General features: G+C 40.8%; 1 protein-coding gene across 2 annotated transcripts in view; it reads right to left on the bottom strand.

Moving 5' to 3' along the window:
• peak1 (pseudopodium-enriched atypical kinase 1) overlaps window positions 1-23,374 on the bottom strand; it is a 137,064-nt gene that overhangs the window by 5,839 nt on the left and 107,851 nt on the right. For both annotated transcript variants that reach the window (XM_051920306.1, XM_051920307.1), the window contains one exon: window positions 4,726-5,495. In XM_051920306.1, the coding sequence (XP_051776266.1) occupies window positions 4,726-5,495 (770 nt within the window). The remainder of the gene's footprint in view (window positions 1-4,725; window positions 5,496-23,374) is intronic.

Here is a 23,374-nt window from a genome sequence, read left to right as displayed (position 1 = left end):
AATCTGCAAAATGCATGTTTTATTTTGTTAAAAAATGTTAAAACATATACTTCCGTAATAATTAGTGCATATTGTAAACAGGAAAACACCTTCCCATAATACTGTGCTTTTGAATTGAAGATCTCCAGTACCTCTTCTCCTCATTCATTGGTCAACAGTATTGTCTTCAATTCAAAATGTCAGTCCCATGAGGCTTTACTTTACTGTTTCTGAAGTGTGTGGATCATGCCAGAAGTAACAATTTAACAGTATTTTAGCAAAACAAAAACATACTTTTGCATGTTTTAAGCATGCTACTGGATAATGGGATTGTAGATTATGTGTCATAAGTAAACAGAGGTTTTTCTTTTTTTTGTTTGCTGTTGTACACCATTAGTCACTATTGATTTCTGTTATGTAAAACCAATCTTTCACCAAGCCAAAAACACAGGACAAGTAAAGTATTTTTATCCAAAACCCGAATTAAAGGTCATGAAAACATTCTTTGCACACTTCCTAATGAACTCTGGTAGAATACCCCAAGCAAAGGCTAACATTACTACTGCAAAATAGTGGTAACTGTGAGCAACAGAAAATGCTGCATTGCGAAAACTATACAAAATTTTAAAAGAAGGGATGATAGAGAGAAACCAAAGTCAAAATAATATTCTGTGAGTATAAAAACACCAGTTTAGATACATCTCCAAAAATACAAAGGGAAAAGCACAAATAATTCATAAGAAGTACCAATCATAACAACTTTTTGGTTTCAAATGGCAAAAGCTGCTTTTTGAGGTTTGGCTCTATCCTTCCTTTCCCACTGAAAAGTTGGCGACCAACTCCAGCTGAATTTTTTGCATAAAGTATCATGATCAATGAAATAGTGGAGTAAGCATGGCTATATTTATGAGATACAAAATAAAAAAAACTTTTCAGTGTGAAATTTTCCATGATCACCTTTCGAAGCACTGGAAGAATCTGGACATCATTACTTAATTTTGTTGAGCTGTGACTTGATAATTCAAACTCGTTACATAACAATGTCACACTTGTCATAAACCCTCAGCTAAGAACATGAAGTGTAAAGGTGTACATACACAAAAAATAACTACAAAACTGCCACAGCTCGTGATTTTATTTCTACTGGTCACACGTGGTGAACCAATGGGAACTCTGTATAGAGTAATGTTATGATTTGCTTGTTTTAAATTTACTATTTGCTTCTCCTTTTGAATTCCTGAAACATACGAGGGGCATTCAATAATTTATCTACCTCAGTAGGAAAGAAAAGAGTTTTCAAAAAACATATTTGTCAATATAGCCCCCTGATAGCTCCATACACTTCATTCACTTTTCATGCAATGACTTTAACCCCTTTGAAAAAAAATCTGTTTGACCTTCAAGTCAGGACGTCACAGCTACCTTGACGTCTTCCTCATTTGAAAACCACTGTCCACAGAGAGATTTCTTCAAAACCTGGAACGGAAAATAATCTGACAGAGCCAGGTCAGGACTGCAGGGTGGAGGGTTCAGCTGCTGGAACCCAAATTCTCGGATGGCAGCCTGTGATTGACGTGCCATGTAAATTGACGCATTATCGTGAAGAAGCAGCACACCTGCTGTGAGTTTTCTTCATCTTTTCTCCTCGATTGACTCCCGCAAAGCAATCATTGTGTTGGCGTAACACTCCCCGATTATGGTTGTCTTGTGGGGCATGAACTCCAGTAGCAAAATTCCTTCAATATCCCAGAAGACAGTTGAAATGACTTTGCCTGCAGATTTTTCTGTCTTGAACTTTTTTAGGGTGGGGGATGACTTGTGCTTCCACTGCATCAACTCCATTTTGGACTCAGGATCTCTGCAATAGACCCAAGTCTCATCTCTAGTCACAAAATGATGAAAAAAAAATCACTTGGTCTTCACAGAGTTCTCCTGACAGCCCTGGAGCCTTGTGGCCTTCTGACATGGCGTCACCATTCTTGGAACCCATCTTGCACTGACCTTTGATATGCCCAACTTTTCAATAATTATTTTCCAAACTGTACCTGCAGAGATGCCTATTTCTTCAGCTATTTGGAAAACCTTAATCTGTCTGTCTGACAAAATTAAATCCTTAACTTTCTTCCATATTTCTGTGGAAGTTGCTTGTGAGGGTCATCTTCAATGGACTCTCTACTCCACTTAAACTGCTTGCCCCAGAATTTTACTTTGTAGAAAGATGGGGCAGGCTAACCATAAACTACAGTCATGCGTTCAAGGATCTCCTTTGGTTTTTTCCCTTCATTGTGAGAAATGATATCACTGAATGTTGCTAAAAATCTAGCATTTTCTTATTTAATTCAGACGAGGACTCTCCTGACATCCTGTCTCTTGGAATGTTAGACTCACACTGATCCACAACTGTGCAGTAACCTTGAGACAGGTCACAACATGCAAAGACTTGTTTCAACATGCTTGCTACTTTCCTTCATACTCAGGCAGATAAATTATTGAACACCCCTAGTATGTCTCTGTAGACTTTTTAATATGAAGAATCAATTTCTTTTATTTTCTTACTGGTTTAACCTAATTATGTGGTTGACGATTTATTTTTACCATCTGCCACTGCGCCATTTTGTTGGCTTACTGGACATCACTATTTCTGCATTTTTGTTACTGATTGTTGTCAGGTTGCTGCTACGGAAGGGTAACTAGAAGTGAGTGGGGTGGATGACACCACTTTTGCAATTGTATTAAGATCAGCACCGTACACTTCTTGGTTGTTGTGGATTCAAAACAAAACCTAATATGAAACACTAGTTCTCTGGCATGGAAGGAGCCCGAAACTTGAGTGGGGACAATCTAAAACACTGGCAGCTAGGACTCAACTTTACACATTGCATTGGCTCTGGAATCAGACTTCTCAATGCAAAGTTGTATAACTCTCATACTCTTGAAGAACCTCATGGGAGAGACCCCAGGTGGGTCTTGAGATACTCAGTCCTAGTTTGGTGCTGAGCAGCTGAAATGTGTTTCTCAGGATGAGATGGCTGCTGTAATACAACTTTGAGTTGAGTTGTAGAGGGCAAATTTTCAACTACGTGTATTCACCAACTGGCTTCTTGAGTATTTGGCCTTTTTAGAGACAAATGGGTTCAATGTTCAAAAGGGCTACTGACTCTGTAGTCCTTTTGTAGTCAAAAGCTCAAAATAGTGAAATAGACAGAAGTAACTAGAGGGGCAGGACTGGGGTTGAAATGGCTTGCCTGATCTGAAGCCAAGTAGCAAACTTTTACTAGATTTCTGTGAAAGTCATGGATCACTCATAATGAACACCAAGTACTGTATGCTCGAATTCAGGGTTGTTTGTAAGTGTATTAGGTACCAGGGCATCCTAAGGTTAAGATAAAATACTTTTGTTGCATTGTCTGATTGGACACTAAGTTCTAGACACTCAGATAAAGACAGATGTTAATCTGTCAAGTGATTACCACTTAGTGTTCAGCTGGCTCACACAAATGGAGGGCCCACTGCAAAGACCTGGAAGACACAAACAGGTAAGCGAGTGTGTTCTGGGAGTGACAGTTTAGAATGAGCTCAACTCCCATTTCCAAACTGACCCCATACAAGATCTCAGTTATGCAGTCAGCTGCAGAGAGCTGTGACCCAAAGCTTAATGATTGCTGTCATGACTTTAGCCCAGTGTTATAAGAAGCTGTCAAGGTAAAGAAAGTATTCATCTGTGCAATGATAGCAGGAAGACCTCCAGATTCGACTGGCAGGCCAGAAAACTTGGCGGCTGCAGAACCAACTGAAGAGAAGATGCATGGGTCTAGGTGGGTGAAGTTAGCGACATAACCATTTGTTGACTTATTAAGGGTAGGTGAGATGATGTTAACATCATGGAAGAAGCTCTCTGACAAACTCAATCTGGTGGATAAGCCCTTGGAAGAAGAGGTACAGCTATGACCACTGGCTAAGGTTGGATCTATCTCTGTGGTGAAAGTCAATGCAGTGACTAAAAAGCAGGGCCAAGACTGTGGGGTGGATGAAATCCACCTGGTAATAGAGACTGAGTCCAATAGATAAATCTCACATTCAGAGGGAGAAATGTGGATTCTGCCCTGGCCATGGAACAGTGAGCCAAGCTCTTTGTTCTTTGTCTTAGCACAAATACGTCAGGGGGTCACACAAGTCTGATAATCCTGTCTGTATGTGCTTTATGTACATAATATGCATGAACAAAGTTCATGGAGTGCAATTACAGTCTGCATTTTCAGATGTCAACGTTTTCACATGGCCATGATGCAACGCTGGGCTTGTGTTTTTAGAAGTATATGGCTCTAAGAGAGCCTTTTTCCATGACTCCGTTTTCAGGGGTTAACAATGCTGGAGGTAGTGTGGATGAAAGGCAAAAAACAGAGACTAAAAGTGGCCAAATTCACGTTTTATCAGTGTGTATTTATCTATACATCACCATACTTTTTATTTCATTTTAATGGTAAGATCTGAGACGACAGGGTGATATTACAGTTTAAACCACAACTTTTCCAGCTCATGTCTTACCTGACATACCATGTAACCTTGACAAGTCACTTAAATGCCTGAGCCACAATTATGAAAAAATCTAATATAAACAATTACAGTATACTATATTCTAATATTACAGGTTGCCCTAGATAAAGGCAATAGCTGAATATGCAATACTATCAATTTCAATTCTTGAAAGAACATTACACATAAAAATGGTTTAATTTTAATAATTACCTTGACAGCATAGTTTACTAATGGATCCTTGGCATATGAAGCAGTATAGTATATGGCATCACCAGACTCGCAGCAAGGTGTTCCTGTAGTTAAGTGAAAGTCAGACCAACACTCTGTGCCAAAGCGACGGAGCCGTTTTTTCCCTGCCATATAAATATCCTTACATTTGTTTGCCAACATCTGAAGTGTGTTTGAATGAAGTCCCCTAATGTGGCTCATTACCTCCTCCCAGTTTTCAATATCCATCCACCCATCCATCCATTTTTTGCATAAAACATGCCTTTGTGGCTTGTAGGCCTCTCCTTGCTCAGATACATTTACAGCGGGCAAGGACTGAAGGCTGCAAAAATCTTTTTTTGCCTTGCCTTCAATATTAGTGGAAGCAAAGATAGATAAACTATTTCTTGGTCTTTTTCTGCCCCCTGTCATTTTTTCAAGTGAGTCTCCAGAATTTGCATCGAGTAACTGTGCTTCAGAACTAAGAGATGAGCTCTGACTTGCGGTCTCCCAGCCAGTGTCGAGATCATATAGTGGGTTTGCAATGTTATGGTTATCCCCCTTGGATTTTGTGGGCTTCTTAATCTTCAGAGAGCGAGAGCCTTTGCCTTTGGATAATGATTCTGGCTTATTTCTGTCGGTCATTTTCTTAGGAACTGTGAGTGGAGTGGATGTTGTACTGGAATCTGACAGCTCAAACTTCACTGTGGCATCATCAGAGGCTTTAGCATTTCTGGGTTGTTTCAGGGGGATCATGTTTGCTCTGGATTGGCCTGTGCAAAAAACAAATGACAAATCAGAATTAACTTTGCAAAAGTGGTGCTTTATAAATTGTAATTTACATACATATATGCATCTATATAGTATATCCATACACATACTCAGTTGAATGTTAATTATCATCATTTCACCTTACCTACATATACATAAATGTAATCCAGCAGCATGGCATATTGTCCCATTTTCTGAGCAGTCTTAAGCAAATTGTACCTTTAACTTGAATAGTTCTACTTTCTGGAGAGGCTACTTCCAAGAAAAACATGTTTACTGTATAAAAATTCTTTTATGGTATAATTTAAAAAAAAAAATTTAATTGGCACTAAATTAACTATAACAAGGATGAAAATAAGAGACACTGGTTGGCTTTAGTTTTTACATCCAAGTTTGTTAAAATGTTAATTTACTGCACATAATGAATAATGAAGAAAATGAAGTGATAACCAAACACCTAAACCAACTGAAAGTGGAATGTCTACATAAAGTAAATCAAAATCATGGGCAGAAGGTAAATCAAAATCACGGGCAGACAGTATTACTACTATTATAATGAATCAAATGTGAATATTTGACAACACTTCTCTTAACACTAAACTCATTAGAGTTAAAAAATGGGGACCAGTCTGTCATCATACTTCAAAGATGTCACTGCTGTTATGAGCACTTGTGGTACACTACACATAAATTATTGTGGGAAGAAAAAAGGAGTGAGACACAAAAAACGTGGTCAAACAGGCAGGAGTCTTAAAAAAGAAGACAAAAATTCACCAAGCACCTAGATAAATGGCAGGAACCAAAAAAAAACAAAAACCAGTGACCTTGAACTGAAGCAAAAGACAGAAACTGAAACAAACCTCTCTAATGTTTATTTCAAACCTATGCTACCAAGAATGGAAGGAAGGTTTGGTTTTATCCACCAAGGGATAACTCTGGGATAAAATGGCACTTTATTTATAATCAACATGAAGAGTCACATGACCCCCCCCCCCCCCAACTGTCACCTAATAACATAGTACTAAATTTTATTAACTTTGATAAAACAGTGCCCTATTTTTATGCAAAGGCGGCTATCTGATATGAGTGACAAAAGAGGCCTTCAAATTGTGTCATAATAATATAAAGTTAAATTTGACTAACATTACTGAAAATAACCCAGAGGACTAAAGGAACAATAAAAAATATTATCCTCACAAAACAATAATATGAAAGGAAGATAAAAAACACCAATAAAAATCACCCAAATACTAATTAAAAATAAAGTAAAACATAATTGTAACAATCACACACCATAGTCCTCAAGTTAAAGTTTGTTTATGTTCAAGCCTGAAACAAGTTACAAAAATGATTGTCAAGGGATGACATTCCTACAGAGCAACTTATTCATTTAAGTACATTGCTGTATATTATTTTTTTTCTTTCCTGTTAATGGAAAATAAATTAGCGGATCAATGTTTTGACACTGTAAATACAATGCTTTGGTAGATGTTTTCCATGGTGTGAAATTCAGCTTCTTCATTTATAGATTAGGAGTGGAATCAATGCTTTTATTAAACTGGAGAATTTGTCTTCGAATAAAAGAACAATACTAAAAAAAACAACATGTTTCAAAATTATTTACTAAAATACACTGCACTACATCTGGCTAAGAAAAAAAAGGTGTTTGTGAATATTCTGTAAAGAATGGCTACATCTGATAAACCTTTTTTGTATTTTTACTTTGACAGAAATGAATATTCATAAAATGAAAGTATTAAACATAAAACACATTTCAGTACTTGTATCAGAATTGAGCCAAAACCTCTATTAGAGCACTTCAATATACTGTATAAAGATGACATTTCTTTCTTTGTGCTAATATGGCATCAGTGCAGGGAAAACAACAGAAAGTACATTAACCTGCTGTCTTGGTATTAGGTAACCCTAAAGGGAACCAGGATAAGTGGTACATGGAAAGGGGGACCAAGCCTCAGTCTTACTCTCAGTCTCAGTCCATTATTAGCTCACCAATCTGTCACTGGATATCTACATCAGATTCTACTGATAGTGTGTCCATCTGCCTCAGATGACAGGCCTTCTGCCTTGGGACATGAAGAACAACATTATTCCTGCCAGATTTCATTTGAATTACTTAGCCAAACATTTATTTTCTTTTTTACCACATCAGGTGCTTGTTTATGTGAGGCAAGATTTTAAACGTAGGTCATTGATGGACTGGAGGTTATTACCCTTCTCTCTACACAAGTGCACCCCACTTCTTTACAACATATAAGAAAAAAAAAAAAAAAGATAGCAAAAAACATATTGTGTCATCAAACAAATACATAAACAGAGAAGTATACAGTCTGTGAAGGCTGATGGATAATACTGTAACTGCTCAGATTGTGCTGTACACAAGCAAAAGAGAAGATACACATTAAAAGGTAAACATTTCGCTATAACCGCATGAAATGTCATTAGCATTGCTGCCTCACACCTTCAACATCATGGGTTCAAAACCCAGCCTGACCACCATATGTGTGGAGTTTGCTTGTTTACCTTGTGTGTGTGTGTAAGCTTTTTTCCTCTAGTTAGTTGAGTTTTTTCACCCACTTGCCAATGATGCACTTGTCAGGTTGAATGTAATTCTAATGGGGTGGCACCAGTGCAGCACTAATTCCTGCTTTGTGTCTGATGCTGTCATGATAGGCTTTGGCCACAGAAAACATTAACTATATAGACAACAGTGTAAGAAAAGACAAAAAGCGAAATTAAGTTTTAGAAAAAGAAAAAAAAACAAACCTCTCTCCCTACAAGACTCTCTTCAAAGTGCATCAAAAAAGATAATGGGTTAGTACAAGCTTGTCCATCTATGTGTCTATTCAGTCTTGATCAATCGACTGATAAATATATTTCAAATCCATCATCATACACTGTACATCTTGGTTCATGTTATGCAGTAGAGCCAAAGTGTCTTGGGTTGGGCTGCATTTGTACTGGTATTTCTAAAGCTCCATTCTGGATTCAAAAATTGCCGAAATGAAACAGCATTCTCAAGAAACATGTCAGTCTATTGTTGTTATAATAAGAGGATAAGTGTCTGTGTGTCATTTCGACTGCTATGTCATTCAAACAGACAGCACATCACAAGCATTTGTAATAACATAATAATCTTTGTCATATGCCATTTAGATTTGGATTGGCTTATAACAATGATTATTATTTTATTATTGCAAATGTTTGTAATATATCATCTGTTGGAATCACAAATGCAATGCATTTTATTACTACAAGTATTTGTGATGTGCCATCTCTAACTGAGATTTAGCAACTGGATGGACACACATACTTATTCTTTTATTAAAATGGATGCTTGTGATGTGCTATCTGTTGGAATGAAGACTACAATGCATTTTAGGACTACTGTGACAACCAGGAGGCATGCCAGCTCCCTAAACACCCATCACAACGGACACAGACACAAGTGTAGCACAACAAAAGGCTTTTATTCAATGGTAAACGTTTTCTGCCTGTTTCCCACTAGCACAGTATAAGCACAGCATAATATTCATAGCCCCCAACCGTTTTTCTTCACTCTGTCTCTTTCTGCCTCCACTCCTCCCAGCAAGGTTCGTCTCCCTTCCTCCCAACTCTGGCTCCCCAAATAAAGTGAGGTGGTTCCTTTTATAGAGCACCCAAAAATGCTCCAAGTGTCCCATGATCTCATTCCGGCAGCACTTCCGGGTGTGGTGGCATTCCTGCCACAAATGGCTCTGCCATTTTCCATGTACCCCCTGGTGGTGACCACTAGCCCCAACAGGGCTTAGTTTCCAAGCTCCAAACCTGTGGCACTGTCCAAAGCCAGGGGAACTGCCCTCTGCTGTTCTCAGGGAAGTAACATTCCATGAAAGCTCTCTCTCCCCTAGTCCTTCCTTTACGCAGGCATCCCAGCCAGGTAGAACCCCCGGCTGTCTGTTACACTACATTACAAAATACATTACAATAGATGGTGCACTGCAGACATTAACACCGAGGTCCATTATTTACATGTCTTAGATGGGTAGCACAGCTAGTATCTATTCAAAATGACTAAACGGCCAGCGTCCATGCCAGGGGAAAATGTCATCCGCTATCCACAAGAGTGCTGCAGTGTTTGAGAAACAAAGACAACAAGAAGCACAAGGAAAGAGGGATGTAAGGGTTAGCATATCCGGTGAACATAGGTTCCTAAATGCACAATGTGATCAAAACAGACAGACCTACCATAATACCACTGTGCCCATTTAAATAAAGGAGGTGTTCTGCTGTGTTAGTAATTACATAAAACTGCTGCCATTTAGTTCTAGTTAAAACAGAAGAGTGAGAGTACTTCATTTAGATAATCTGTTAAAAGAGTGTATAGGTTTGCACAACAGCCAATTGGAACATTCCACTTTTATCAGAGCGCTCAACCAGAGCTGCCTAATTGCATATGGAACTATCCAAAATTAATTGGGGTCACTAATATGTTTCAGATTTTTTTTTTGGTTTTACAAATAATTATATTCACCTTTCCAGGCACTACTGGATAGACTTGATCTATTTGAGGATTACAGTGATCAGTTCTGGCCAATCCTGACACAGAATCTCTTGTAAGGTACAAATCAACACCATACACAAATAATTCTAGTACTCAAAAACAAAAAAACAAACAAAAAAAAAAAAAGACAAAAACATAAAACAAAAAATATAAAATTTAGCAACACAAATAGAAGAATTTATCTACTATACAATAAGCTAGCAAGAGACTATGCACCAGCAGAGCAGATCATTTAGACGCCAGCACCATGTTGGTATATTGTTGGCCACAATAACCAGCACTGAATTTGCTTAACCACATCAGGTTCATATAATAACATATCTATTACCTAGCCCAGTTGTCCAGTTCAAGTTGAGGGGACAGTGCAAGCACGCTGGCGGTAAGGCAGGAACCAACCCTAGACAGACCAGTAGTTCACACATACACTTTAACAGTGTGAGTCACAGTTAGAGTTGGAAAAACTAGGAAAACCTTGGAAGATGGGGAAATTATATGCAAACTCCACATAGGCAGATGAATACTGGAATGAAGGACTCATTTCTGAGTATTATTGCTGTAGCCATGCAGAATGATTTTTCATAATAATACCAGGGGCTGTGATCTGCTTTTATGAAAGTAATTGTATTTATTAAATTCTTCTGATTTTGTGATGCACCTAGCCACCAAACACAATATAAATCCCTCATGACATGCATACTTCGATTGGGAACTCCTTGAGCACTGCCCTTATGGTCTTGAAGAGAAAAGCAAAATCATATAGCAAATCAATGTGCATTTCTCTTTTCATGGTTTTGCTGTTCAGTTTGCATTTAACATTTTGTGTAAAATGTATCCTGTAAATCAACCCTGTTTCTATTACAAGCACACAATTTATAGAAGTAGTTTGTTATATAATTAGTGATGCTGCAAAGTATATGTTTATAAATATTTAATACATTTAACAAAAATGCAATGAAGTCATCAATTTACTTTCTGTAAACAGCAACTGCTCCTTAAGAAGCGGCACTAGGCCAGGAACTTGTCAACTTCAAGTGGAGTTAATATTTAGGTTGATAATCAAGTTAAATTTATACATTTTAATCAGAATCATTTATTAAACACTAAATTAATAAAGGTTTGCCAATGGCTGGTATTTCTTACTGTTTCTTTTGTTTGTCTTTCTTTATATCTTTATATCTCCTTTGGTCTTTCTCAACTAGTCAATGGACCAACACATGGACAGGCTCACACACTGGACCTGGTTCTTTCTCGCGGTCTCAGAATCAGTGACTTGGACATTCTGCCTCCCAGTTTTTCTGATCACTCGCCTGTTCTGTTTAATTTGGATTTGGTCTCTGCTGAGCATGGTAAATCCACCACTACCCGTCCCTTCCGTGTCATTTCCCCTTCTGCTGCTGAAGATTTTGCAGCTGCTTTTTCATCAATCTCCACATCATGTGAATCCACGGATGCTGATGTTTTATTGCAAACCTTCTATACTTCCTGCTGTTCTGTGATGGATGTTGTAGCCCCACTCAAACAGAGACAATCCAAAGTCAAGCATGACCCATGGCTAAATGAACAAACTCGCTCCATCAGGCAAAACTGTAGGCGGCTAGAACGTAAATGGAGGAAAGATGGTCTCACTGTTACCTTTGACTGCATGAGAGACATGTGGTCTCAATACCAGAGAGCAGTCAGAGGTGCAAGGAACCGTTTTTTTTACTGACATCATCTCAAAAAATTCTGGCAATCAACGTGTCTTATACAAAACACCGAATGCTGTCCTCTATCCAGCTGCAACTGTTTTCTCTTCTCCCTCCAATGCTCTTTGTAATCAGATCCTTACGTTTTTTCTGGATAAGGTCACGAACATTAGATCCCAGATCTCCATTTCTTCTTCTGGCTCTGTTGATTTAGCCGTTCCTGTACACGGCTCCCTCACTAGCTTTGAACCCATTTCGCTCCCCCATCTGGAAAAAATCGTCGCCTCAATGAAGCCTTCGGGCTCTCCGGACGATGTGGTGCCGTCCAGACTGCTGAAAGATGTCTTTCCTGTGATTCGATATGATGTCTTAAAGATCATAACTAGTAGTCTATCTTCGGCTACAGTTCCTTGTGCTTTCAAACACGCAGTTGTACATCCAATCGTGAAAAAACCTGATCTTAACCCTGCCGTCTTCTCCAATCTTCGTCCAATTTCCAAACTACCTTTCCTGTCAAAATTACTCGAAAAAGTAGTTTATGAGCAATTAATTCACCACCTACAGGACCATCAGGTAATGGACCTTTTTCAGTCAGGCTTTAGGCCCCAACACAGCACAGAAACCGCGCATTTACGTGTCCTAAATGATGTCCTTTTGGCATTGGACTCAGGACTCTACGTGATTATGGTTCTTCTCGATTTATCTGCTGCCTTCGACACAATCGACCACGACATCATGATCTCCCGACTCGAATCCTGGGTTGGTGTATCTGGCTTAGCCCTCGACTGGTTCAGGTCATATTTCTGCAACAGGACTCTTAGAGTCATGCTAGACGATTTTTCATCTGAATCAGTCCCACTCCCATGTGGTGTCCCCCAGGGTTCCATTTTGGGGCCACTACTTTTTTCAATTTACATCCTGCCTTTAGGTGCAATTTTTAGAAAACATGCAATCTCGTATCACCTATATGCTGATGACTGCCAAATTTATTTCTCCCTCAAGTCAACTGACTCCACTAAACCTCTTCTCAACTGCTTATCTGACATTAAGGACTGGCTGGCTGTAAACTTCCTTCACCTGAATGATTCAAAAACCGAGGTCATTGTTTTTAGTCCTGACCGCAAACAGACCCTACCCCTTGGCCTCGACTTTCTTCCCATTCCAGTAACTTCGTCTGTTTCCAATCTTGGAATCAAAATGGATATGGTCTTGAAAATGGATGCTCAAGTCAACAGCACAGTAAAATCCTGCTTTTTCCATCTCAGGCGAATTGCCAAACTCAAACAAATTCTGCCTTACCACCTCCTGGAATCAGTAATCCATGCATTCATTACGTCCCGGCTCGACTATTCTAATTCCTGCCTATATGGTATTAGTAAAGCCACTCTTTCGAGACTCCAATTGGTTCAAAATGCGGCTGCAAGGCTTTTAACTGGAAGCAGCAGAAGCCAACACATTACACTGATTTTAAAAACCCTACACTGGCTGCCGGTTAGCTTCAGAATTGATTTTAAGATACTCCTCTTAACCTATAAGGCACTAAATGGTCTAGCCCCTGCCTACTTGAGTGTCTTGCTCCATCGTCACAATCCCCCTCGTGTTCTTAGATCTGCAGATCAGCTGCTCCTAACCGTTCCCAAGGCACATTTTAAAGCTCGTGGTGAAAGGGCTTTTTCTGTCTGTGCACCCAAGCTCTGGAACTCCTTACCTTTAGTGGTTAGGCAAGCCACTACAGTCGCCACATTCAAATCACACCTAAAAACGCACTTCTTCACATTGGCTTTTAATTCTTAACCGGTCTTATTCCCACTTGCTTTTTGCTATTTCTCTGTTTTATTGGGTCCCCTGACCTGTTTTTTTAGTGTCTCTGTTTTAATTCTCTCTTAATGTTTGTTTTGAATATTTTGCTTTTAGTCTTGCTTGTTTTAACTGTACAGCGCTTCGGTCAGTTGTAATGCTGTGTTTTTAAGCGCTTAACAAATAAAAATGGTATGGTATGGTATGGTATATCTGAAGCATCATGAATGTAAGCATTTCATTATTGTTAAGTACAAAAATAATTTGTGTTTCTGGAATGGAAAAAATGGGTTCAGACAATGGATTGTTGGATGGATAAGCTAAAAGAAACAACAACCTCCGCACTGAAAGTACAAAGGACCTAAGTACCTTATATAAGCCACAGAAAATGCCCCCTAGGACAAAACTGTATACTCAGTCAAATCTCATCTTCACATGTACAAAAAATGTCATGTTTTAGGGAGACCATCTGAGCCATTATTTACAGGAAAGTAAGTAACTGATAACTTATAGTACTGAAGACAAAGTCGATGCACTCCTAATAATTCATATTCTGCTAGGACTTTGACTGCAAGATGTTTAAACAAAAAAAAAAAAAAAAAACAAGCTCCAGGGAGGAGTAATGCAATGCTGCCAGACCTCTTCACAGAGTTTTCCCAGAAATCACAGAAGTGTATCAGTAACAAATCCTTTTTGCTGTGGTTAAAAATAAAACAGAAACCAGTATCAACAGGTATAGATGCAACTTCAAACCCTAGGCTCAACCTAGTAAAAAGCATGCCAGCAATGCAAGATATGTTCTGTAAGCCAAGCACATAAACTCTCAGCAGACTTGTTACGCAGTCTCCCTGGCAACCATTTTACTTCACTTAACTCTGCCTGCCTGCACTTTTTACACACACGCACACACACACAAAGAATTTCAATTTACTCATTTCAGTGGAAAGGAGCATCTGTCCTGGATAGACGTTACAAAGAAAGTACTCTAAACACAGTGAGAAACCGACAAAGATCATTTTTGATCACCTCTGACATCCTTTTTAAAAGTTCTGTAGTGTCACTGGTCATTGGTGGCTCTGAGGCTAAGGATCTGCGCTGGTATTCCGAAGGTTGCCGGTTCAAATCCCCGTCACTGCCAAAAGAGATCCTGCTCTGCTGGGCCCTTGAGCAAGGCCCTTAACCTGTAATTGCTCCAGGGGCGCTGTACAATGGCTGACCCTGCGCTCTGACCCCAAGGGGTATGCGAAAACTACCAAATTCCTAATACAAGAAATTGTATAAGGCGAAACAAAGAACAAAAAAAAAAAAAGAAAAAAAAAGTAGCATAAAAAAAACTGTATATGTACAATTACAAGATCTTGACAAACCACACTGGTCTATTGAATGCAGTAACCTGCCATGCACTCAGCATTGCTGTAAAAGCCTATGACGCTCTACAAGCCTAAGAGTACATTAAGGACCAAACAGAATAGATGGATGATCGAACAGATAAGCTGTATACAAAAAAAAAACACACCACACACTCACTTTGCTAATACATTTGCTTAAAATAATGTTTACTCTTATTAATGTTTCATATTTAAACAAATATTACCATCCATCCATCATTTCTCCCGCTATATCCTAACTACAGGGTCACGGGGGTCTGCTGGAGCCAATCCCAGCCAACACACGGCGCAAGGCAGGAAACAAACCCCGGGCAGGGCGCCTGCCCACCACAGGGTACACACACACACACACACACACACACACACACACACACACACACACACACACCACACACCAGGGACAATTTAGAATCGCCAATGCACCTAACCTGCATGTCTTTGGACTGTGGGAGGAAACCGGAGTACCCAGAGGAAACCCACGCAGACACGGGGAGAACATGCAAACTCCACGCAGGGAGGTCCCGGGAAGCAAACCCGACAAATATTACCTTTTTATTCAATTCACTGTGAAACTAAACTGGCTAGAATTTCTGAATGTTTGATTTTAACAATAACCTGAACTAAAGAGTGGTAGCATATAATTTATTTCAGTCACCAAAATAATCCAAGAACAAATGAGAAACCTCTGTAACAGGAACTGGCACCTTTGCTAAAAAAACTACTGTGGAATGTTCTTAAGTTTTATTTTAGGTATTTATTTAAACATACATTTTGTAATAAATGGGGTGAAACTGAATTCCACGTTAAGAGATTAAATGGTTTGGACTGTCAAGGATCTGATGAAGGCATTATAGCCCAACAGTTTTCATTTTATTTTCCACTGTTGAATGGAATTTCATTTTGGTTCCTGCTGCAGATACACACCATGTGGCCTTTCTCTAGCTCTTTCATACTTTGACTCTTACTTACTGAGTCTTATTATTTAACAGACAAAAGTCATAGCTCAATGACACAAACATATACAGTACAAATGTCTGTTAAACATGAGCATAACTGATATGGAGATCTTGCCGCTGCTGGTTTCTCTCATACCTACATCTACTCTGTCTGCACAGACCATAACTATACAGAACTAAAAGAAGGCCTGTCAAACTATATGGGTCTTTTTAGTGCACTGCAGACAAGTTATGCACCAACAAAAACAACAAAAGAAATGAAGTCTGCAAACTACTAACTACAAATTCTATTTCTTTATCAAAACAAGTGAGAATTATTACTAAGAAAAAACACTGAGGGGTGCACTATACTTTACAAAAGGCAGAACTGAAAAATGTTATTTTTGAGTTGGAGGTGTTGGATGTTTCTGTTTCATTTTTCAAGGACATGTTTCAGTTGAATTGATCTTTGGCAGGGTGTGAGCTTCCTAAAGGGTTGACATCTGATTGATTATATCCTGTCTGTTTTGTGGAGAACTGATAAGATTGACAATTAAATACATGGAACAGTTAGCAAGGCAATGCAAGCAAAATCATGTGCAGTGTAACATAATGTAATGCAATACAGAACTGACAACATCAAAAATACAGGACAAAGAAAAAAATTAATTTTGGAAACTCAAATTGGGACTTTAATCAGAATGTCCGGTCTCCCTAAAACACTGTATACATTATATATATGTATATTATACACACACACACACAAACTGTAACTACAAAGTCAGATGAAAAATACTCTGTGGGAGACAAAGTTTTGTAATGGTGCAGGTCCTGCTCCATGCTCTCTCTTCCAGTTTTGGGAGCCTCCTGAACCAGACACCGTCAATAACGTAACCGGATGAGCTGGACAAATGAAGACACCACATGAAGCAAGGGAAAGGTGCAAAAGTGACCAGTGCTTTTATTAAATAAAAATCAAAACAGTGTTCAAATAAATAGTGCAGTGCCCAAAGTTCATAAATAAATAATCAATAAAAACAGATGAATTGGCGGCTACTTTGCTTTTCTCTCAGCAGCAAAGTAGTCACCCTATTAGCGGGTGCAGCAGACCTTCCACAGGTCTGGTTGCCCTCCGTCCTATGGCTATATACAGGCTCCCTCCCCAACGGCCACGCGCTCACGGTGGGGATCTCCTCCCAAAGCCTCCTCGACCCCCACTGTCTTCCAAGCCTTACGCGATGAGCAGTTCACCTTCCTAGTCGCTCCTGCTCCTCGGAACTGCTCAGCTGGAGAGACAGCTTCCAACTGCACCCCACCAAGTGTTGGCCACACACTCTTCCTCAGAGGCTCTTCTCCCAGTTGCTTGCTTTCTCTCTCTCAAGCCCGCTCCAATTTCGCTTGCACACTCCTGCACCCTCTCTTTTCTGTCATAAAGGAGCAAAACATCTGGGGCCTCATGCATAACGCCATGTGTAGAATTCACACTGAAACATGGCGTACAGACAAAAGTGTAAGTGTGCATACACACAAAAAAATTCAGATGCACAAAACCATGTGTAAGTCAACTTCCATGTATTTTTGCTCCATAAATCCTGGTCAATGTGAAAAGTAACGCACATGCACATGACTGCTGCCTCATCTGGACTCCTCCCAGAATTTCACCTCTGTGAATATGCACATCAACATAAATAGCCAGTTATGTTTTATGAAAAGACAAAGGCCAAAGCACAAGAAAAAAAGGAATTTCACTGTATGCAAAGTGGAGGCAAAGAAAAACTTACTATTTTTTGGATTAAGTGGTGATATAAGCAACAAAAGTGTGGCATTGGCACTCGAAAGTTCAAGTTCACAAAATCGCGCAGTGCCCGAAAAAAAAAAAAAAAAAAGTGGTCAGATATCACAGTTGACGGGTAAATGTGAGACACAGCCCGCCGTTTGTTTATTCTGTTTCACACAATATTACAAAACGTGACCCCCGTGTGATGGTCAGGCGGTGATTGTGTTGCTGTGCCATACCCCTTCATCGGGCTCTGGTTGCACACACACCTCTGGCTCAGAAACTGCTTGGCGACCATCTGGCTGTGTATAGATGGACGCTGTTCTGAGTCACAAAATGCAATAGTGGATGCTGTAAGAGATGTGGCAAATGAACTAAAGAATATTAGGGCTGTACTTTGTGATACTGACCACAAATGAATTGGTTAAAAAATAAATGCTGCATCTGATTACCTGTTTTTACATTCTGCTAATTATATTCAAATGAAGTTGTAACGCTGTCCGATTTCAGGCAAGAAGAAAGGGGCGAAGTTGCCTCGAAAGCTTGCATATTGTAATCTTTTTACTTAGCCAATAAAAAACCTAAGTGTCATTTTACTTGACTTCTCTTTACATCCACAATGGCTAACACAGTATAACACCGTCGTACTGAAGGAAGTAATGAAAAACAATTTACTGTAGTCAGTTTATTAGTGAAGCCAAATGTAGAGCATTTGATAAAAATAGAACAGAACGTGTGCGTCTAGGAGCTTGCCTACCATTCAAACTGGCCTTGTCAACTCAAGTATTGAATATCAGGTCAAACACAGAAGCAATTCTCACCTACCAATGGACTATACAAAAGATGAGAAAACTGAGTTCTCAATATATTACAGTATACCTGGACAAACAGCCATTCATCACTGCATCAGTGATGTGGTATTTGACTACCTGTAAAGGTGTCTACAATAGGGCTCATTGTTAAAGATTCTATAACATATAGTATAGAGAGTAAAAACCTGATCTGTAACATGCTAAAATCTACTTAAACGTTAACCTAAATAATGCATCCTTAAATGAAGGCATTCGGTTAAATGTACATATTTTGGTTCAAATTAAAGTTTTTTTTTTTTTTTTTTTTTAAAGATAATTTTTGTATTCCTGTCTAAAGCAACCTAATACTCAAAACATACATATATTAAAATGTATTACTTTGATAATCATTATACAATTTATTATGTTTTAAGGCAAAAAGTGTGGTAGAATCTTTGTAATAGCCATGATCTCTAGATATAGGTGTCTTTTTTATTTTTAATTCAACACTTCACACACATGTAGCTGGCAAAAGACCTCTTAATTATATTTGTTTATTTTTTCAAACCATGTTGACTGGCTAACCAGAATGTAATCAAAAACAAATTAGCATACCCTAGTGGTTGCATCCCAGCTTTAAACATGGTACAGAATACAGAAACGTCAGAGTGGCCCCACCTCCTTGGATTCCACCCACAAGGAACAATGAGAACACATATCACATAGACAGGAAATAAACAGAATTAATAGTAACAAAAAAATTACATAATAAAAACATCAGAAAGATAATACTTTACAATAAAAAGAGACAGAAAGGGAAAATAAACAAACTAGGGAACACACCTCACTGCAAAATGACAGTGGTAAATATATATACTTATACATACAATATATAAACATATATATATTGTATATATGTTATATTGTTTATATCTATATATATAAAAAAAGTAAAATATTATATATATTTTATTTTTTTGTATATATATATATATATATATATATATATATATATATATATATATATATATACACACACATATACAGTATATTTTTTTTTCCTTGAGCTTCTGTAATGTATATGAAAAAGTATATGAATTTCCCCTTGGGATTAATAAAGTATCTATATCTAGTTTATAAACCTGTAATTACATGGAAAACTCAACCATGTCAGAACTCACGATCTGCTTTCACTATGTGATTGAAACAGTATAAGAGCACCGTTTACTTCATTACTTTTAATTGACTAGCCAAATAAGACTTTTTTTTTTTTTGAAGAGGATATTACACTGCATAGAGGGTAGGAAAATAAAAACAGAAAAAAAGCCATGCAACGGATTCAAATTCAGATGCATCCTTGAATTGGATTAAGCAGGTTTTAGAATGTTGTTATATCAGTTACTAACCATATCTATTCTGCTTTGACAGACCTATCAGCTGTACATAGCTGTGACCACCCTAAGTCAAACTGCAACCTTACATCACCACAACTTTAAACATTACCGTCAGTCAAAGGGACTCCAGTTAGCTATGCATGTCCCAACTGTGATTCATGCATTCCTTTCATGTCACACATAACACTCTCTGTGACAGACAGCTGGTGGTGACAGGCTTGCTAGGGGAAAATGTAAAGTATGATCTCATGATCTAAAGCCCTGATGCTTAAATGAAAATGCACCACTACAATAGGTGTGGGTCATATATTTTTTACCATCAAACACCATTGTAATTACACATCTTCCAGAGCAAGTGTACAAATAATAAAAAGGGGACTTTTCTATTGAAAAAACTGCTATGTTCAAAAACCTATTTTTACTTAACATTTTCTGAGGAACAGGAAATGTATGCGCATAAAATTTTGAGCTTTCCTACTTCAGTATTTTCACAGACATGTTTTACTATGCATTTAGAAGATGATGAGACATAAAAGAATGGTGATATTTCTAGGCCACTGCATACTGGAAAATCCTTAAGGTTTAATCACAGCAACACAAGATTTTAGTACCAAGCATCACAAGGTAACAGGTTTAAATCTTGAGTTGCTTAATTTTCTTGAACCATTATTTAATGACTTCCCATGGGCTCACCACCTATGGGAGGGGCCAAGGAGGTCGGGTGCAGTGTGAGTTGGGTGGTGGCCGAAGGCGGGGACCTTGGCGGTCCGATCCTCGGCTACAGAAACTGGCTCTTGGGACGTGGAATGTCACCTCTCTGAAGGGGAAGGAGCCTGAGCTAGTGCGCGAAGTTGAGAGGTTCCGGCTAGATATAGTCGGACTCACCTCGACGCACAGCTTGGACTCTGGAACCAATCTCCTTGAGAGGGGCTGGACTCTGTACCACTCTGGAGTTGCCCCCGGTGAGAGGCGCCGAGCAGGTGTGGGTATACTTATTGCCCCCCAACTTGGAGCCTGTACATTGGGGTTTACCCCGGTGGACGAGAGGGTAGCCTCCCTTCGCCTTCGGGTGGGGGGACGGGTCCTAACTGTTGTTTGTGCGTATGCACCGAACAGCAGTTCAGAGTACCCACCCTTTTTGGAGTCCCTGGAGGGGGTGCTAGAGGGCATACCTTCTGGGGACTCCCTCGTTCTGCTGGGAGACTTCAATGCTCACGTGGGCAATGACAGTGAGACCTGGAAGGGCGTGATTGGGAGGAATGGCCCCCCCAATCTGAACCCGAGCGGTGTTTTGTTATTGGACTTCTGTGCTCGTCACGGATTGTCCATAACGAACACCATGTTCAAGCATAGGGGTGTTCATATGTGCACTTGGCACCAGGACACCCTAGGCCTCAGTTCGATGATCGACTTTGTGCTCGTGTCGTCGGACTTGCGGCCACATGTCTTGGACACTCGGGTGAAGAGAGGGGCGGAGCTGTCAACTGATCACCACCTGGTGGTGAGTTGGCTTCGATGGTGGGGGAGGATGCCGGTCAGGCGTGGTAGGCCCAAACGTGTTGTGAGGGTCTGCTGGGAATGTCTGGCAGAGCCCCCTGTCAGAAGTAGCTTCAACTCCCACCTCCGGCAGAACTTCGACCACATCCCGAGGGGGGTGGGGGACATTGAGTCCGAATGGGCCATGTTCCGTGCCTCTATTGTTGAGGCAGCTGACCGGAGCTGTGGCCGTAAGGTGGTCGGTGCCTGTCGTGGCGGCAATCCCCGAACCCGTTGGTGGACACCGGCGGTGAAGGATGCCGTCAAGCTGAAGAAGGAGTCCTACGGGACCCTTTTGTCCTGTGGGACCCCGGAGGCAGCTGATAGGTACCGGCAGGCCAAGCGGAATGCGGCTTTGGTGGTTGCTGAGGCAAAAACTCGGGCGTGGGAGGAGTTTGGGGAGGCCATGGAGAACGACTTTCGGACGGCTTCGAGGAGATTCTGGTCCACCATCCGGCGTCTCAGGAAGGGGAAGCAGTGCAGTGTCAACACTGTATATGGTGGGGATGGTGCGCTGCTGACCTCGACTCGGGACGTTGTGGGTCGGTGGGGGGAATACTTCGAAGACCTCCTCAATCCCATTAACATGCCTTCCAATGAGGAAGCAGAGCCTGGGGACTCAGAGGTGGGCTCCCCCATCTCTGGGACTGAGGTCACCGAGGTGGTCAAAAAACTCCTTGGTGGCAGGGCCCCAGGGGTGGATGAGATACGCCCGGAGTTCCTCAAGGCTCTGGATGTTGTAGGACTGTTTTGGCTGACACGCTTCTGGAACATCGCATGGACATCAGGGACAGTGCCTCTGGATTGGCAGACCGGGGTGGTGGTCCCCCTCTTTAAGAAGGGGGATCGGAGGGTGTGTTCCAACTACAAAGGGATCACACTCCTCAGCCTCCCTGGAAAAGTCTATTCAGGGGTCCTGGAGAGGAGGGTCCGTCGGATAGTCGAGCCTCGGATTCAGGAGGAACAGTGTGGTTTTCGTCCTGGTCGCGGAACAGTGGACCAGCTCTATACCCTTAGCAGGGTCCTGGAGGGTGCATGGGAGTTTGCCCAACCAGTCTACATGTGTTTTGTGGACTTGGAAAAGGCATTCGACCGTGTCCCTCGGGGAATCCTGTGGGGGGTACTCCGAGAGTATGGGGTACCGGCCCCCCTGATAAGGGCTGTTCAGTCCCTGTACAATCGGTGCCAGAGCTTGGTCCGCATTGCCGGCAGTAAGTCGAACCCATTTCCAGTGAGAGTTGGACTCCGCCAGGGCTGCCCTTTGTCACCGATTCTGTTCATAACTTTTATGGACAGAATTTCTAGGCGCAGCCAGGGCGTTGAGAGGGTCTGGTTTGGTGGGCTCAGGATTGGGTCACTGCTTTTTGCAGATGATGTTGTCCTGTTTGCTTCATCAGGCCGTGATCTTCAGCTCTCTCTGGATCGGTTCGCAGCCGAGTGTGAAGCGGCTGGGATGAGAATCAGCACCTCCAAATCCGAGACCATGGTCCTCAGCCAGAAAAGGGTGGAGTGCCCTCTCAGGGTTGGTAGCGAGATCCTGCCCCAAGTGGAGGAGTTCAAGTGTCTCGGGGTCTTGTTCACGAGTGAGGGAAGAATGGAGCGTGAGATCGACAGGCGGATCGGTGCGGCATCCGCAGTAATGCGGGCGCTGCATCGGTCTGTTGTGGTGAAAAAGGAGCTGAGCCGCAAGGCGAAGCTCTCAATTTACCAGTCGATCTATGTTCCTACCCTCACCTATGGTCATGAGCTATGGGTAGTGACCGAAAGAACGAGATCGCGAATACAAGCGGCTGAAATGAGTTTCCTCCGCAGGGTGTCTGGGCTTTCCCTTAAAGATAGGGTGAAAAGCTCAGTCATCCGGGAGGGGCTCAGAGTAGAGCCGCTGCTCCTCCGCATCGAGAGGAGTCAGATGAGGTGGCTCGGGCATCTGATCAGGATGCCTCCAGGACGCCTCCCTGGTGAGGTGTTCCGGGCACGTCTAACCGGGAGGAGGCCCCGGGGAAGACCCAGGACACGC

Source organism: Erpetoichthys calabaricus, chromosome 17 (assembly GCF_900747795.2).
Source record: "Erpetoichthys calabaricus chromosome 17, fErpCal1.3, whole genome shotgun sequence".
NCBI lineage: Eukaryota > Metazoa > Chordata > Cladistia > Polypteriformes > Polypteridae > Erpetoichthys > Erpetoichthys calabaricus.
This window is presented reverse-complemented; position numbering and strand designations above follow the sequence as displayed.